Raw genomic sequence first — 15,853 nt, 5'->3', positions numbered from 1 at the left:
CGAAGAGTGTGCGATCTCAGAACAAACTGTGAATCTCCAAGTTTAAAGGAGAATTCCTTTGCCAGAGGCTGCAAATGCCCTAAAGCTGGGATTGAATAGATAAGTGTTTACCTCAAGGAAATGGATTGGTTTTCATTTTATCTGCATTATTTGAATTTTTATAGGGATTAAAAATACATGAAATTAAAAATAAATACGACTTTTTAAGGGGGAAAAAATGCTGGGCTGGCAGGGTTGCTGGCTTATTCGCTCAATCTTTTAGCTCTTTTTGGAAAGCAAGACCAACCAAGAGAAAACACTAATAATTACCCCCTCCGCAGCTCCCATTCCTGTATGGCCCCGGGGGGTCTAATAACCCTTCAGAGTTGCACCAAATCTTTCTTCACCAGGCTTTAAACTAGCTTCCAGATATTCCACAGATCTTATATCTAAGTGTTTTGGGCGGTTTCCACCTTTCCCAGCCCCCAGGCAACGGTAGGCAGGGGAGAAACTGAGGCGGGGCTGCTGTAGCCTGCCGGGGCTGGAGCACGCCTGCCGCGGGGCTCCTCCAGCTCTCAGCCCCGGACGCGGCCGTTAGGGCGGTTCCTGCGCCCCTCGGGGCGCTCCGGCGGCTACCAAGGGGTGCCCGGGAGCCCGCGTAGACCAGGCCGCCCGGCCGAGGGGGCGGGCCCCGAGCCGCGGCCTCGCTTCCGCCCGCGCCGCGCCTCGCCCGCCGCCTCCCGGCCGCTCGCTCGGGGCGGCCTCGCAGGGCCCGGAGCCGTGCCCCCGCCGAGCGCCGCCGGCATGCTGCAGAAGCGGGAGAAGGTGCTGCTCCTGAGAACCTTCCAGGGCCGGACGCTGCGGATCGTGCGAGAGCACTACCTGCGGCCCAGCGTGCCCTGCAACAGCCCGCTCTGCCCGCAGCCCGCCACCTGCCGCAACGGTCAGAGTCCCGGCCGGGCCGCAGCGCGGAGAGCCCCGGGCGGCGGGAGCGAGGGTGGCGGGGCCGTCCGTCCGCCGGGAGGCGCCGGGCCGCGGCAGGAGGCGGAGCGCGAGGCCGCCGGGTCTCCGCCCGCCCAGGCAGCAGCACTCGGGCCCGGCGGGCGGCGGGGCTGCGGGTGCGGAGCGAGAGGCCCGGCGGCCCCGGAGCCGCCCCGACGGCCGCGGCGCGCTGCTTCTGGGGCTCTCCACTTCCGGGCCCAGAGTCCGGCGGCCCGGCGATCGGCGCTTTCCGAGGGGCCCGTGGGCGCCGGAACCGGCCTCTTCTGCGCCCCCAGGATCGCGAGATCGTGAAATGGGGCGAGGGTGCTGAGCTGCGGGGCCCACGGCGCGAGGTGGGGCGCCATCCCGCGGCGCGGGCGCCCAGAGCTCCTGCTGCCGCTCATTTGACACTTTTTACTCCCCACAAATTTTCTGACCTGCCAGCCCAGATGCCTCAGACTTTCAGCCAGTGGAGAGTCCTCTGCACTAGGGTTTGCGAATTGTCTGGGCCCTCGTTGTCCAGGAAGGTCACGGGAAAGCTGGATTTGGAGCTGCCGTGCGCTACACCTTCCCCCACTTGTTTTCTCAGCTGCAAGGGTGGCCGATTTAACGAGGGAGATTACTGGTTCTCTTCCCTCTGGTGGGAGAGGGGCGTGAGGGTCCTTCCCAGCGAGTATTTGGAATCCTCAGTTTATGGTTAAGGTGAACATTTCGTTTACACCTTGGCGAACCAGGTCCCTGAGATGCGGGCCGGGTGGATAGCCTAACCACTGCCCTTGCTGGCACTGAGCATCTTTTCCAGTCGATTCCGGCTTTGTGGCCCCTGGAGGCTTCCGAGCATGTTCACAAGCTTGATTCAGAACCCAGTTGAAATTGCCAGGCATAAACAAGTGGTTTACTTGTATATTTGGAAGGACCCCACTTGAATGCCATTCGAGTATGTCCGTGAGTTAACATAAATAAATATTTAGGTTGTGCTGAGGATTTGCTGGTTTTTAAAAAATTAGTCATCTTCTGCACCCCTGGCAACACCACACAGCACGCTGAGTCTCATCGCAGCTTCAGAAAAATGAAGATGCTGAATTTACCTGAACTTGGGGCCTCTACCAAAGTAGATTTGTCATGTCCTTCAAAAACTTTAGGGTGTAGTTAAGACTGGAAGTTATCTTGCAAACTGGAGCACCGTGACCTTGAAATAGTAATAAGCCAGGCTTGCAAACGTCTAATCGCTTACGTTTTGAATTATGTTTTTAGATGGGAAACTCTTGTCTAGTGATGTGACTCATTACATGATCCCAGATTGGAAAGTTGTTCAAGATTACCTGGAGATCCTTGAGTTTCCGGAGTTGAAGGGAATTATTTTCATGCAAACGGCTTGTCAAACTGTGCAGCATCAAAGGGGCCGGAGGTATCTATTTCACATTATTTATTTCTTTATTTTTATATGGCGTATTTTTCTTTTCCCCTTTAGAAAAGGTCCCTTGTTGGAGGAATTCATTATTTTGTCTGAAGGGACTTTTTGAGCTAATTTGGTATTCTCTTTGCTGGTGAGGAAGGCAGTAACGTTATTTTATATTTCGGCTTCAACACCTGGCCAGGAGCTCTGACTGTAGATCAATAAACTGCAGTGTCCCCAGCATATGGGTATTTAAGATTCTTGGCTTTTGGTTTGCATGTAGTTGCTCAATACATTGTTTTTCAGAAGCCTACACTTTGGGGGGAAGGGGAAAGAGTACTGCTGTATTTTTAAATTTTAAACTGTTTATTGTGATACAAATTGCACTTGTAGTGATTTACTTAATGAAACCAGAAGTAACTTGGTTTATATTTACATTACTAGTGAAACTACCAACCATACTAATTGTATTTGCTAAACAAAGGATCTCTGATTGAAATCAGTCCAAAAGCCTTGCCTTGTACCTAAATGAAGAAGAATTGTTTGTTCACCTTTTAAACAATTATCTGAAAAATGGTTTTGCTTCATTTAACATGGGGAAAGGATTTATGATTTCAACGTGAAGACTGCTTAGAACCACCATATTAGAATTATGCATCCAACCTCTTAACACCCCTCGTTATTTAGAAAGCAGAAACTGTGTGTTTATCCTTTTTTAAGTGTTGTGGCTTCTTCAGACGTTGATGGTAAAAGATAAAGTGTGTTTATTTGTATATGAAAATGATGAGTTGTCATTATATGCTCTGTTCAAAAAAAAGCGCATTAACTAGATTGCAGATTTTTCAGGTTGAATATTTTTAAATGAGCCTGAACTTGATTTTGTTCAGACACACAGATAGAGACGTTTATACACATCCAGGTTTGAATGCTGCTCCAGGTGTCGTATTTCAATTTCTGCTACTAAAATCAATTTGTGGCTATCATTCAGATTGCGCACACTCTGCTGAGGCTTTTCAGCTTCTGTTTTCAAAAATATTTTTAATATTAAGGGTTGTTTTAAAAACCAATTCCCGGGACACGCAAACGCAAAGAATTGGAATTTAAATGTCTTTTCTCCTGGACATTTCAAAAGTCGTTAAATTGATGAAAAACTATTGTTTTTCCACCATGTCTCTAAATATACTAAATGCGAAAACAAAGGATGAGGAGTTGTGAAATAGGCCGATATGATAACATCTTGGTTTTCCCATTTGGTAAGCACATTTTGAGCTCATAGTTCCAGGCCTTATAGAGTACAAAAAGAAGTATGGTTGACTCTTGAACAACATGGGGATTAGAGGCATGGACTCCTACACAGGCAAAAATCCATATATATATAATTTCTGATTCCCTCAAAACTTAACTAATAGCCTACTGTGGACCAGAATCCTTACTGGTAACATAAATAGCCGATTAACATATGTTTGGTATGTTATATTCTATATTGTATACGGTATTCTTTTTTTTTTTTTTTTTTTTTTAATTTTTTTTTAACGTTTATTTTTGAGACAGAGACAGAGCATGAACAGGGGAGGGGGCAGAGAGAGAGGGAGACACAGAATCTGAAACGGGCTCCAGGCTCTGAGCGGTCAGCACAGAGCCCGACACGGGGCTCGAACCCACGGACCGAGAGATCATGACCTGAGCCGAAGTCCGACGCTTAACCGACTGAGCCACCCAGGCGCCCCTGTATACGGTATTCTTGCAATAAAGTAAGCTAGAGAAAAGAAAACATTAAGAAAACTGTAAGGACGGGGTGCCTGGGTGGCTCAGGCAGTTAAGCCTCCAACTCTTGATGTTGGCTCAGGTCATGATCTCATGGTTCGTGAGTTCAAGCCCTGCATCGGGCTCTGCACTGACAGCATGGAGCCTGCTTGGGATTCTGTCTCTCCCTCTGCCCCTGCCCCTTCCCTGCTCCTGCTTGCTCTCTTTCTCAAAATAAATACCTTTACAGTGCTGTACCATATTTACTGAAAAAAAAAAAAAACCTCACATAGAAGTGGACCCCCACAGTTCAAACCCAGGTTGTTCAAAGGTCAACTGTATTAGTCCCTCTCTCAACAGACCTGTTGTCTTGTTGGGTTAGGTGCAAGAAGGTAATGGTGGCACACCTTAGACCCAGGCAGTATTATTTAATGTAGACTGTACAAAGTGCAGAGGTAAATACAGGGTGTGAGGGTTCAGCCTGAAAGCTCTCCGAAGGAAATAGGTTTGAGCTTGGTCCTAAAGCAAGGGTGCTGGATGTAACTGATGAAGAGAAAGAGGAGGCAGGACAAGGAATCAGCAGGTTAGGGTCTTGGTGCTTTGTGTCCCTGGTAAGCAACCGGCACTTTGTATTCAGGTTGAAACCGCTAAATGACCAAAATTACCTGAGCCCTAGAGAGTGTCATATATTGAAAGCTAACTTTATGATTGATCCCAACCATTGAATATGGAAGAGCCAGGGAATTTGCTTTATTAATTTAGACTTCAAAAGCGTTAAGTAGAAGTAATTGGACTTTTTATTTTGTATATTAAAATTTTTTTTAATGTTTATTCATTTTTGAGATAGAGAGATAGAGCTTGAGTGGGGGAGGAGGAGCAGAGAGAGAGAGGGAGACACAGAATCCAAAGCAGGGTCCAGGCTCCGAGCTGTCAGCACAGAGCCCGACGTGGGGCTTGAACTCACAGACCACGATTTCATGACCTGAGCCGAAGTCGGACGCTTAAACGACTGAGCCACCCAGGTGCCCTGTCCTTGGACTTTTTATATTTAATCGCAAGTGGCCTAGCAGAGGCTCTCTGGTGTTTTGCTTCATTTAATGTCGGAAAATGTTTTGTTCTGTTTTTCAGTTCTTCCTTGGAGGTTTTTGAGATGCTAGTAAATAATTCATTCTATTTGATATGCTTTTAGGAACATTATTGCTTAGAAAAGCTTTGTCAATTAAAAATACCTGGTTGGTCTAGTGTCTGGTGTAAGGATGCCTTGCTTTCTCTCCTTTGGGCCCCTTCCTGAATTCCTTCATTATAGCTTCAGAGTCTCAACAGTTTCTCAGTATATGACATAAGATTGGAATTACAGGGGTGCCTGGGTGGCTCAGTTGGTTTCGGCTCAGGTGGTGATCTCACAGTTCTGTCAGTTCAAGCCCCACATCGGGCTCTGTGCTGTCAGCCCTGAACCTGCTTGGGATTCTCTCTCTCTCCTCCTCTCTCTGCCCCTACCTCCTGTGTACCCTCATGCATTCTCTCCCTGTCTCTCTCTCTCTCTCTCTCTCTCTCTCAAAAAATAAATAAACTTAGGGGTGCCTGGGTGGTTCAGTCAGTTAAACGTTCAACTCTTGATTTCAGCTCAGGTCATGATCTCACAGTTTGTGAGATCAAGCCTCACATCGGGCTCTGCGCTTACAGAGTGGAACCTGCTTGTAATTCTCTCTCTCTCTCTCTCTCTCTCTCTCTCTCTCTCTCTCTCTCTCGGCTCCTCCCCTGCTCACACGCTCTCAACATAAATAAATAATTAAGCATTAAAAAAAACAAAATAAACTTTAAAAATGTTTAAATACTGAAACTATGGAATATAATTGGAAAAGATCTAAGAGGTCAAATGATCTAATTCACCATTCAATATAAGTATTACTCAACATGAGTAATGTTATTGACTTTGTTTCTAAAAGGCTTTTTATAGGCTTCTCATGGAAACCCAGTGTTAATTTATTCGATTGTATTACTTAAACGTGTTTAAACATAAATCTAGATGTAAAGTCCTCATGCTTAAGTACTTGCTACAGCCCTAAACCCAAACCAGACCTTCATATTAAATAAACAAATTTACAAAATAAAAAGATTGCAAATGAACTTTAATTTAATGCAACAGATGACATTGTTTTACTGAGATGAAATCACCAGAGTTGAGTTTAACCATAAAAAGACATAGCGTCTTACCTGGTTCTGTATTTAATATGATCTTGTATTTTGATTTCAGTAATATCAATGCAGAAAGTGGCCATTCTCAGAAGCCTAATACATAAAGCATTATCAAAAAGTGTTGAGTTTTTGATTGTTGAGGATAATCACATGTTCTACCATCCAGCAATCCTCAAATGCTTATTCAGTGATGGATTTCTCTTTTTTTTAAGCTTATTTATTTATTTTGAGAGAGAGAGAGAGAGTGTGTGTGTGTGTGCGCGTGCGTGTGCACGTGTGCGTGTGCACGCGCGCGCGTGCGCACGCAGGAGGGGCAGAGAGAGAGGGAGGGGGAGAGAGAATCCCAACCTGGCTAGGCACCATGAGCCCGGAGCCCGCCGGGGGGCTCGAACCCACGATCCATGAGATCATGACCCGAGCCAAAATCAAGAGTTGGTTGTTTAACGGACTGAACCACCCAGGCGTCCCAGTGAGGGATCATTTGATGACTCTGTGAGGCTGTCTTGTCCACAGCATTCATCCATCCGTTTATTCAACAAATACTGAGAGATCGTGTGTGCCAGAAACTTGTGCTAGCGCTGAGGATGCAGTGATGAACAAAAGCAGACACAGCCTTGAGGGGGAGACAGGTGCTACTCAGATAATCACGCAGATGGGGGACTACAGCTGTGACAGATGCCCTGAGAGACAGGTGCGTGGTTCCAGGAGAGCCTGTTAGGGAGGAGAGGAAAAGCTCCTGAGGGAGATGCCTACCCTGGGCTCTAGGGGATGGGTAGGAGTAAACCAGAGAGAGAAAGGAGAAAAGCTTTCCAGGTGAGGGGGCTGCTGTGCAGGGTGTGGGGAGGGGGGGTTGGCCCCCTCAAGGAACCGAAAAAGGCCCCGGCTTGGATGAGTCTCCGGGATGTTGGTGAAGGGTTGTAAGCAGGGTGGGACGATATATATGATCAGATTCCTACTTTGAAAAAGTGACTGGGGGTGCCTGGGTGTCTCAGCATCCAACTCTTGATTTTGGCTCCGGTCACTAGCTTCACGGGTTTGGGCCCCATGTGGGGGGCCTGCTCTGACAGCAGGGATTCCCTCCCTCTCACCCTCTCTCTCTCTCTGCCCCCGACCTGCTCATGGGCACTCTCTCTCTCTCTCTCTCTGTATGTCTCTCTCTCTCTCAAAGATCATTTTTTTTTTAAACTTAAAAAAAGGGAAAGAAACGATGACTGGGCCAGTGGAGAAGCTATTACTTTAGTTCACATGAGAGGTGCTGGTAGCTTAGAGATGGAAAGAAATAGAAATATCCAACAGCATCTTAGTAGGTAAAAGTCTGTAGAAGTCTCTAAGTATGTAACCAAGAGAACCGAAACTCTATCCACACAAAATTTGTGCACAAATGTTCGTAGCAACTGTGTTCATAACAGCCCCAAAAGTGGAAACAGCTCAAATGTCCATCAACTGATAATGGTTACACAAAGTATGGTTTATCCATACGAGGGAATACTGTTCAGCCATAAAAGGAATGAAGGACCAACACAGGCCACAAGCATGGATGAACCTTGAAAATATTGTACTAAGTAAAAGAAGCCAGCCACATGAAAGTTCATTTTTCTATGATTCCATTTATGTGAAATGCCTGGAATCGGTAAATCCAAGAGACAGAAAATAGACTAGTGGTTGCCAGGGGCAGGGGAATGGGGAATGATTGCTTAATGGCTCTCAGTTTCTTTTTGGGGCGATAAAATGTCTGGACCTCGTGGTGATGGTTGCCTAACTCTTTGACTGTACTAAATTGAATTGTATGTTTTAAAAGGGTTAATTTTATGGTATATGAGTTGTATCTCAGGAAAGCTGAAGAAAACCTACAAAACGTATTAGTGGAGTTGGATATGTGAGGTCAGAGAGAAGATGGTGTTAAGGCCGACACCGAGTTTCTGGTTTACATAACTAGATAGAAAGAGGGAGTGCTGGGGGAGGTCCAAAGGGGTGCGACTGGGGGTCATTCCTTTGAGGTTGTCTTTGAGGCTTCCAAATGGCAGTGCGGTTTAGAGGACATCAGATGGTCCAAAATATACTCCGTTGAAAATGTTTTAATACTACCACCTAGGGGCATCTGACTGGCTCAGTCCGTGGAACATGTGACTCTTGATCTCGGGGTTGTGAGTTCAAGCCCCACATTGGGCATAGAGCTTACTTGTAAAAACTCTGGGGCGCCTGGCTGACTCAATCAGAAGAGCATTGATCTCTCTCTCTCTCTCTCTCTCTCGATCTTGGGGTTGTGAGTTTGAGCCCCACGTTGGGTGTAGAGTTTACTTAAATAAATAAAACTTAAAAAACTCAAGGACCTCTGAAAGTAAGCCTCTGAGACCCTAGCAGGATTCTGCAAAAACTGCTTGAAGAAACACAACATTGTACATCCCTGGACTGGTTGTGGGACGCCCACTCCTAACCCCCAGAGAATATAGTCTGGGGGAGGGGATGTTGCATCTGTACAAAAATCCATCTTAAGAAGGCAAGTGTAGGGGCGCCTGGGTGGCGCAGTCGGTTAAGCGTCCGACTTCAGCCAGGTCACGATCTCGCGGTCCGTGGGTTCGAGCCCCGCGTCGGGCTCTGGGCTGATGGCTCGGAGCCTGGAGCCTGTTTCCGATTCTGTGTCTCCCTCTCTCTCTGCCCCTCCCCCGTTCATGCTCTGTCTCTCTCTGTCCCAAAAATAAATAAACGTTGAAAAAAAAAAATTTTTTTAAAGAAGGCAAGTGTAGCCATATCCCTAAGAAATTGTTTGAAATGTTTAAATAATAGAGATTTGGGGGAGTGTTTAAGCCAGTCTAGAGAAACTAGGGTTCTTCTGTGAGACTGGAATTTTTAAAATTTTTTTTTCAACGTTTATTTAATTTTTTTGGGACAGAGAGAGAGAGACAGAGCATGAACGGGGGAGGGGCAGAGAGAGAGGGAGACACAGAATCGGAAACAGGCTCCAGGCTCTGAGCCATCAGCCCAGAGCCTGACGCGGGGCTCGAACTCACGGACCGCGAGATCGTGACCTGGCTGAAGTTGGACGCTTAACTGACTGCGCCACCCAGGCGCCCTGAGACTGGAATTTTTAAAACTTCAGATCATTTTACTGTACTTGACTCTCTGAAACTGCTGTTCTCCTGTCATTCAGGCTAAACTTGTTCAAGGCGCTGTGATCTGCTGGCTCCGTGCAGGATCCTCATATATCTAATCCCATCGTATGCACCACCAGCCCTGACTAGCAAAAAAATATGACTATATTGTGTGTATGCACTATTAAATTACAGCCATAAGCCCACATGCCTATAAGAAAACTTGACTGTCACACTCAGAGTGATTCACTTTTTCCTGCTTTCCCCATTAATATTCTTGTGCCATTTGTTCATTTGTCTTACCCTGCTGATAGGTAGCTGACAAATGGAAGCGTGCCCTACAAGTCTAAGGAAAATATATGGGAGTGAAACTTTAAATTGAGAAAATTCTTTTTTGCGAAGTTACATATTTTGCTAAACATGGGGAAGGATTGTCATTCCTCTAATTTGTTGGTAAACGACCTGGGTCTGGCTTGTGGAACACCAGTTTTTGAGGAGGACAGGGTTAGAGAATCCCCGGGCCTAAGTGCACGTGTCAGGGGCGCCTGGGTGGCTCAGGCAGTTAAGCGTCCAACTCTTGATCTCCGCCCGGGTCACGATCTCACGGTTCGTGAGTTCAAGACCCAAGACCCATGTCGGGGGTGCTGTCAGCACAGAGTCTGCTTGGGATTCTCTCTCTCTCTCTCTCTCTCTCTCTGTCTCTCTCTCTCTCCCCCCCTCCCTCTCTCCCTCTTTCCCTCTCCCTCTCTCCCTCTCCCTGCCCCTCCCCTGCACACGTACTCTCTTTCTCAAAATAAATAAACATTTAAAAATATATATATATATGTATAAAGTGTGATAGCAAATCGGGGGATGTGTGCAGAGCCTAGCAAAACTGTAACTGAGTTCTGAAAATGTCAGGGTTTGTTCTGACACACTGTTGTCTTGTATTTGGACCACTGTTGTCACAAAGAGATGAGGGTTCATTTATGCATTTGGAAAACATTTCTTGGGCATGTGAACCACTGTCTGCTATCCTGAACTTTCTGTCTCCTCTCTCCTCCCTTGGCCCTTTGTCTGGCTAACTCTCACTCACCTTTCTCATCTCAGATGTCATCTCCCCCGTCCCTCCCATGTTCTTGTCACACTCTGCACCTCTCCCCGTCATGGCACTTCTCCCACTGAAATGGGTGGTTCTGATTTTTGTTTTTATTTTGTTTTGCCAGTTAGCCTAGCTGTTTTTTTTTAAAATTGTGGTAGATGTATTTGGCATAAGATTTACCATTTTAAACACTTTTTTTAAAGTTTATTTATTTTGAGAGAGAGAGAGAAAATTCCAAGCATCTCCGCATTGTCAGCGTGAAGCCCAATGTGGGACTTGAACCCACAAACTTGAGATCGTGACCTGAGCCACAGTCAAGAGTCAGATGCTTAGCCAACTGAGCCATCCAGTCGCCCACCGCTTTTCACTGTATAGGTCAGTGGCCTTGAATACATTCACATTTCGTGCAGCTATCACCACCGTCCTCTCCAGAACTTTTTTCCATCTCCCTAAACTGAAACTCTACACCCATTAAATACTAACTCCCTACCTCCTTCTCCCCCTAGCCCCCTGGCAACAACCATTCTACGTCATGAATCTATAAACGAGACTAAGTACCTTACTTCATATAAGTGGAATCTTAACACAGTGTCCGTCCTTTAGCGACCGGCTTATTTCGCTTAGCATCACGTCTTCATGGTTCATCCATGTTGTAGCCTGCGTCAGAACTTCCTTTCTTAAGACTGAAAAATATTCCCGTGCGTGTACATGCCGCATTTTGTTTATGCATCCGTCTGTCGTTGGACACTTGGGTTGCTTCCTTGGTTCCTTTTGGCTATCGTGAATGATACTGCCACGAACATTGATACAGGAATGTGTCCTTGACACCCTGTCTTCAGTCCTTTGGGGCATACACCCAGAAGTGCAGTTGCTGGGTCATAGGGTAGTGCTTGGTTTAATTTTCTCGAGGAATGGTAATTTTGCCATGGCCACCACAAGCCCATGGCCACCGCAAGCAAAGGACAGAAAGGAGATGCTCAGATGGTGTCCCCTGAGGGCGCTCAGTGGAGCAAAAGGGAAGGAATGCAGCCAATATTTGCTAAATGAAGGACCTTCAATATAGAAGGTAATTGGTAAACAAAAAAGTGCACCAAGTCCAGGTGCTTTATTAGGGGTAGATAAAGGGCGCCAATACTGTGGGCGATAAGATCAGGAAAAATGGGCAGTATTTTTTCAGTGTCGTCTCTGAAATAATAAATTACAGTTGTTTATGAAGTCTCCTCTAAAATCCTTAATTGCATAAGAAATAAGCGCTCCTTTATTTTTTTTATTTTTATTTTTATTAAAAAAAAATTTTTTTTTTTAACGTTTTATTTATTTTTGAGACAGAGACAGAGCATGAACGGGGGAGGGGCAGAGAGAGAGGGAGACACAGAATCGGAAGCAGGCTCCAGGCTCTGAGCCATCAGCCCAGAGCCCGACACGGGGCTCGAACCCACAGACCGCGAGATCGTGACCTGAGCTGAAGTCGGCCACTTAACCGACTGAGCCACCCAGGCGCCCCATAAGCGCTCCTTTAGAGGAATTCGTGCATTACAGAAATGGGTCCAGCAGAAAGTAAAAGTTTTCACCTTACTACTGTGCAGGGACGGGCACTGGGAACAGGGTGGTGTAGACTCCTCTGTGCATATCCTAAGAGGTTTTAAAAATGACTTCAAATATATCTTTGTGAAGGTGGGAAGACTACCAGTTAGTTACGTTCCAGGCATTTCTGAGGTGGGGTGGGGGGCAGCTTTTCTTTGCACAAGGGGGATCCTGTCAAGGACAGCTGCCATTCACAACAATGACACCGAATCCTTTTGTTGATTATGAAATTGTGTAAGTGCTATTACTTGATGATTCTTTTTAAAATAGCTCAAAATTAGAATTACTAAGAAAATAAAATCACTGTGTCTTGTTTTCTAATTAAGTGTTAAGACGATACAGATATTGGTGATTAGCATTTACTTAAAGAAGAGAAGTTGGAGAGTTCTGCTTTTGCTTAAATATAAAGACTCATTAAAAAAAATTTAATGTTTATTATTTATTTTTGAGAGAGGGAGAGAGACAGAGTGTGAGTGGGGGGAGGGGCAGAGAGAGAGGGAGACACAGAATCTGAAGCAGGCTCCAGGCTCTGAGCTGTCAGCACAGAGCCTGACATGGGGCTCGAACCCACAAACCACGAAATCATGACCTGAGCCGAAGTTGGATGCTTAACCGACTGAGCCACCCAGGTGCCCAAAGACTCATTTTTTTAAAAAAAACATGGCAGCGGGCTGCGGGTAGGAATGGGAAAGCATAAATTTTATTATGTTAAAACACATCTTGGGGCGCCTGGGTGGCTCAGTCGGTTAAGCATCCGACTTCGTCTTCAGGTTATGATTTCCTACCTCGTGAATATGAGCCCCATGTTGGGCCCCATGCTGACAGCTCAGAACCTGGAGCCTGCTATGGATTCTGTGTCTCCCTCTCTCTCTGCACCTCCCCCACTTGCACTCTGTCCCTCCCGAAAATAAATAAACATTTAACAAAGAACACATGTTAAATGCCAGTCATCTCCCTTGGGTGATTTATATGTTAATTTAACATCTAGTTTAATATCAATCCATTTTTAAGTAAACAATTGGCTTCCTTTAAGATAACTGTGAACATTTTCTGTATTTCATATCACCTCGACTATTGAAAAGCACCTTCTGAAAAAGAAAAGAGAAAAACACCATCTTAGATCCTGACCCGTATGAGGTGCATATTTGATGAGAGACTTTGGCTAGCACTATCGGAAGGATCTCCGTTTGGAAGAAACCTGAAAACTTTGTTAGTTGTCTGACAGATGGCAGCTAGCCGTCATTCATGTAAATGAGGTGGCTGCGTAAATAAAATTCACAGATAAATCCCCAGACTTCTTTCCGTCACCTGAACTTTTCTGGGGCTGCCAGCACAAAGTAAAATGTACCAGTGCCTACTGCCGTTTCTAGAACAAAGCGAGGTACAAGAGTAAAGTGCCAAACTCTGCTTTGCCTGCTATCCTCCGCGAGCCTCTGAAGAGGGGGCCGTGCGGGGCAGGGTCATGTAATCACTGAATAAACGGCCAGACGTCTAGAAGGGGAAAGGGCAGAGTGATTGATCCACAGGCTAATTAATGTGATTGAGCACATTCCGGCAGGCTAAATTGAGAAACAACAGCCCCATAGTACTACCCACGCCGAAGCCAATAGAAATAAATGTCTCTTGGGTTCAAAATAATCAATCTTTTGTCCTGAAATGCCTCATCTTCTTTGATCCTTAGCAAGAGCTGGCAGTCGATGAGTACCTGCTGTGTCAGATTTCTCTTTGTCTTCTGTGTCCCAGACAGTATAACAAATTGCGAAACCTCCTGAGGGATGCCCGTCATGATTGCATTCTCTTTGCTAACGAATTCCAACAGTTCTGCTACCTCCCTCGGGAGAGAGGAGAATCCGTGGAAAAGTGGCAGACCAGGTATGGCACCCCCCAATGGCTGTGAATGGTCAGGACTGTCTTTAATTTCTTTATCTGGGAGTCGACCTAAATAGCGTGCTAGAATAAACCAGTAGTTATTCTGGAACTGTGATTAATACTGAAATGCTTAACGTGCCACTGTTGTAGATATGTCGTTCGAATACATATATATTTTAGAAATTGTCATTAGGGAGCTGTAGATACTCAGAGTGTGTTTGCCCCAGATCTCAGCAGCTGGTAGGAACCTTCCAGGGATCCAGAAGTCATAACTTGAATGTGGGGGTGTGGGAGGGGGAGGGATCTACTTTTAAGCTAAGATTATCCAATTTTCCTGGTAGAAGTTGCTCTCCTATCCCAACCGGTCTTATTAAACTGGAACTGGTAGGTTAACTCTGGTCAGGCTGTTTTAGCCGTTTAGATCCACCTAAAAGCAGAGCCTGAAGCAAGGGGTTGGGTGTGGGTTGTTGATGTGGGAGGCAGTTCCCTGAAACAGCAGTGAGGAAGTGCGGGGAGTGAGACAGAAGGGAAGGAGGGAGAGCAGTTAAGGATGCGTTACTGCTGTGGGAAACTGAGGCTCAGTCCTACTGGGAGCCTCTGAGAAGCCGCGTAGTATTTGCCTCAGAAGTCATCTGGAAGAGCGGAGGCCAGGGTGTCGTATAAAGGAGACTTCCGCCTTTAGCTGAGGGTCATTCTGCAGGGGTGTTAACTCCACCCAGTGGGCCTGGGGGGGGGGGGCGGAACTGCCACCCACCTGCAGCTGAGTCAGAGGTGGGCCTTTTGCACAGGTGCTGGGCACCCACAGCCCCTGCTCTGCTCTTCTGCAGAGGGCCGAGGACCTTGTTTGTCTTATCCATACAAAACATTTCAATCGTCTTTTTCCTTGTAATTCTTTATCTGTGTAGCCACTAAATATTTAAATTCTCTAAAGTAAAATAAACACTGATACATACTGAGTCCTTAATTATAGTCCTAAGTTCCCACAGGGCTCAGTACCAGAAAGCAAAGCCAATCTTTCTCTAGACCAGGTCACATGTGTGCAGTTAGAAGGATCTTACTTACTAACCACACAGGCTTGCACATAGGAGAGACTCAGTATATGTCCGCTGAATTTTTTTTTTTTTTTTAATCTAAAACTAAGGAACCTTAGGTAGGTAGCGTTGTGATTTCCAGAAAGGGAAACAGATGCCTACGAAACCAACTGTCCCAAGTTTACACACTTCATTGGAAACACAGTCCAGCCTTGAACACACGTCTCCAGCCCCAGGCTGTGTTTTCCAATTCCGATTCTTTTCAGGAAGATTTCCAGACATTTTGTGTTGACTCCATCGCAGACCTTATTGGATTGTGACCTTGAGCTGGACGCAGCCTAGTTTTTCTCTTAGCCAGACTTGTCTCTCCAGCTTTGAAACCTCACGTAGCCTCGCTTGTCATCCTTGTGGTGCTATGGTAATGGCTTTCCAGCCAAAAGGTATTAAAAGACGGCAGAGCCTTGTGGTTTCTAGGCCATATCAAGAAATGAAAGAGGTTGCCATGGTGGTTGGATGTCTTAGGGAAGAAGAGGCTTGTCGGGTGCTCTCTGATTCGTGTTTTATCCCCCAGACTGCCCAACCCAGGGCATATTTATGACCAGTGTTCGGGAAATAACTTGTTGAATGAATGGGTGGTCGTCCTCATAAACCGAAGGATAGCAGATCAAAAGGGCGGTGTGAAGCTTTGGACCGTAGCTTGTGTTTGTCTGCCTTGGGAGGGCTCATGTGCCCTTGCTTTTCTAGGAGCATATACAATGCAGCCGTTTGGTATTATCACCACTGCCAGGATAGGATGCCAATCGTTATGGTGACAGAAGACGAAGAGGCTATTCAGCAGTATGGAAGCGAAACCGAAGGAGTGTTTGTGATTTCTTTCAAGGTACCTGCATCTGGTGTGTCTGTA

At 46.1% G+C, this 15,853-nt stretch overlaps 1 protein-coding gene across 1 annotated transcript in view; it reads left to right on the top strand.

Annotated features, from left to right (window-relative positions):
- The first annotated feature begins 677 nt into the window (after positions 1-677).
- DIS3L (DIS3 like exosome 3'-5' exoribonuclease) overlaps positions 678-15,853 on the top strand; it is a 35,179-nt gene continuing 20,003 nt past the window's right edge. Inside the window, exons 1-4 of the mRNA XM_045449361.1 lie at positions 678-922; positions 2,215-2,368; positions 13,793-13,921; positions 15,694-15,829. Of these exons, the coding sequence (XP_045305317.1) occupies positions 784-922; positions 2,215-2,368; positions 13,793-13,921; positions 15,694-15,829 (558 nt within the window). The 5' untranslated portion in view covers positions 678-783. The remainder of the gene's footprint in view (positions 923-2,214; positions 2,369-13,792; positions 13,922-15,693; positions 15,830-15,853) is intronic.

This window comes from Leopardus geoffroyi, chromosome B3, assembly GCF_018350155.1.
Source record: "Leopardus geoffroyi isolate Oge1 chromosome B3, O.geoffroyi_Oge1_pat1.0, whole genome shotgun sequence".
Taxonomy (NCBI): domain Eukaryota; kingdom Metazoa; phylum Chordata; class Mammalia; order Carnivora; family Felidae; genus Leopardus; species Leopardus geoffroyi.
The sequence above is the reverse complement of the archived record's forward strand: the minus strand, read 5'-3'. Positions and strand labels throughout refer to the sequence as shown.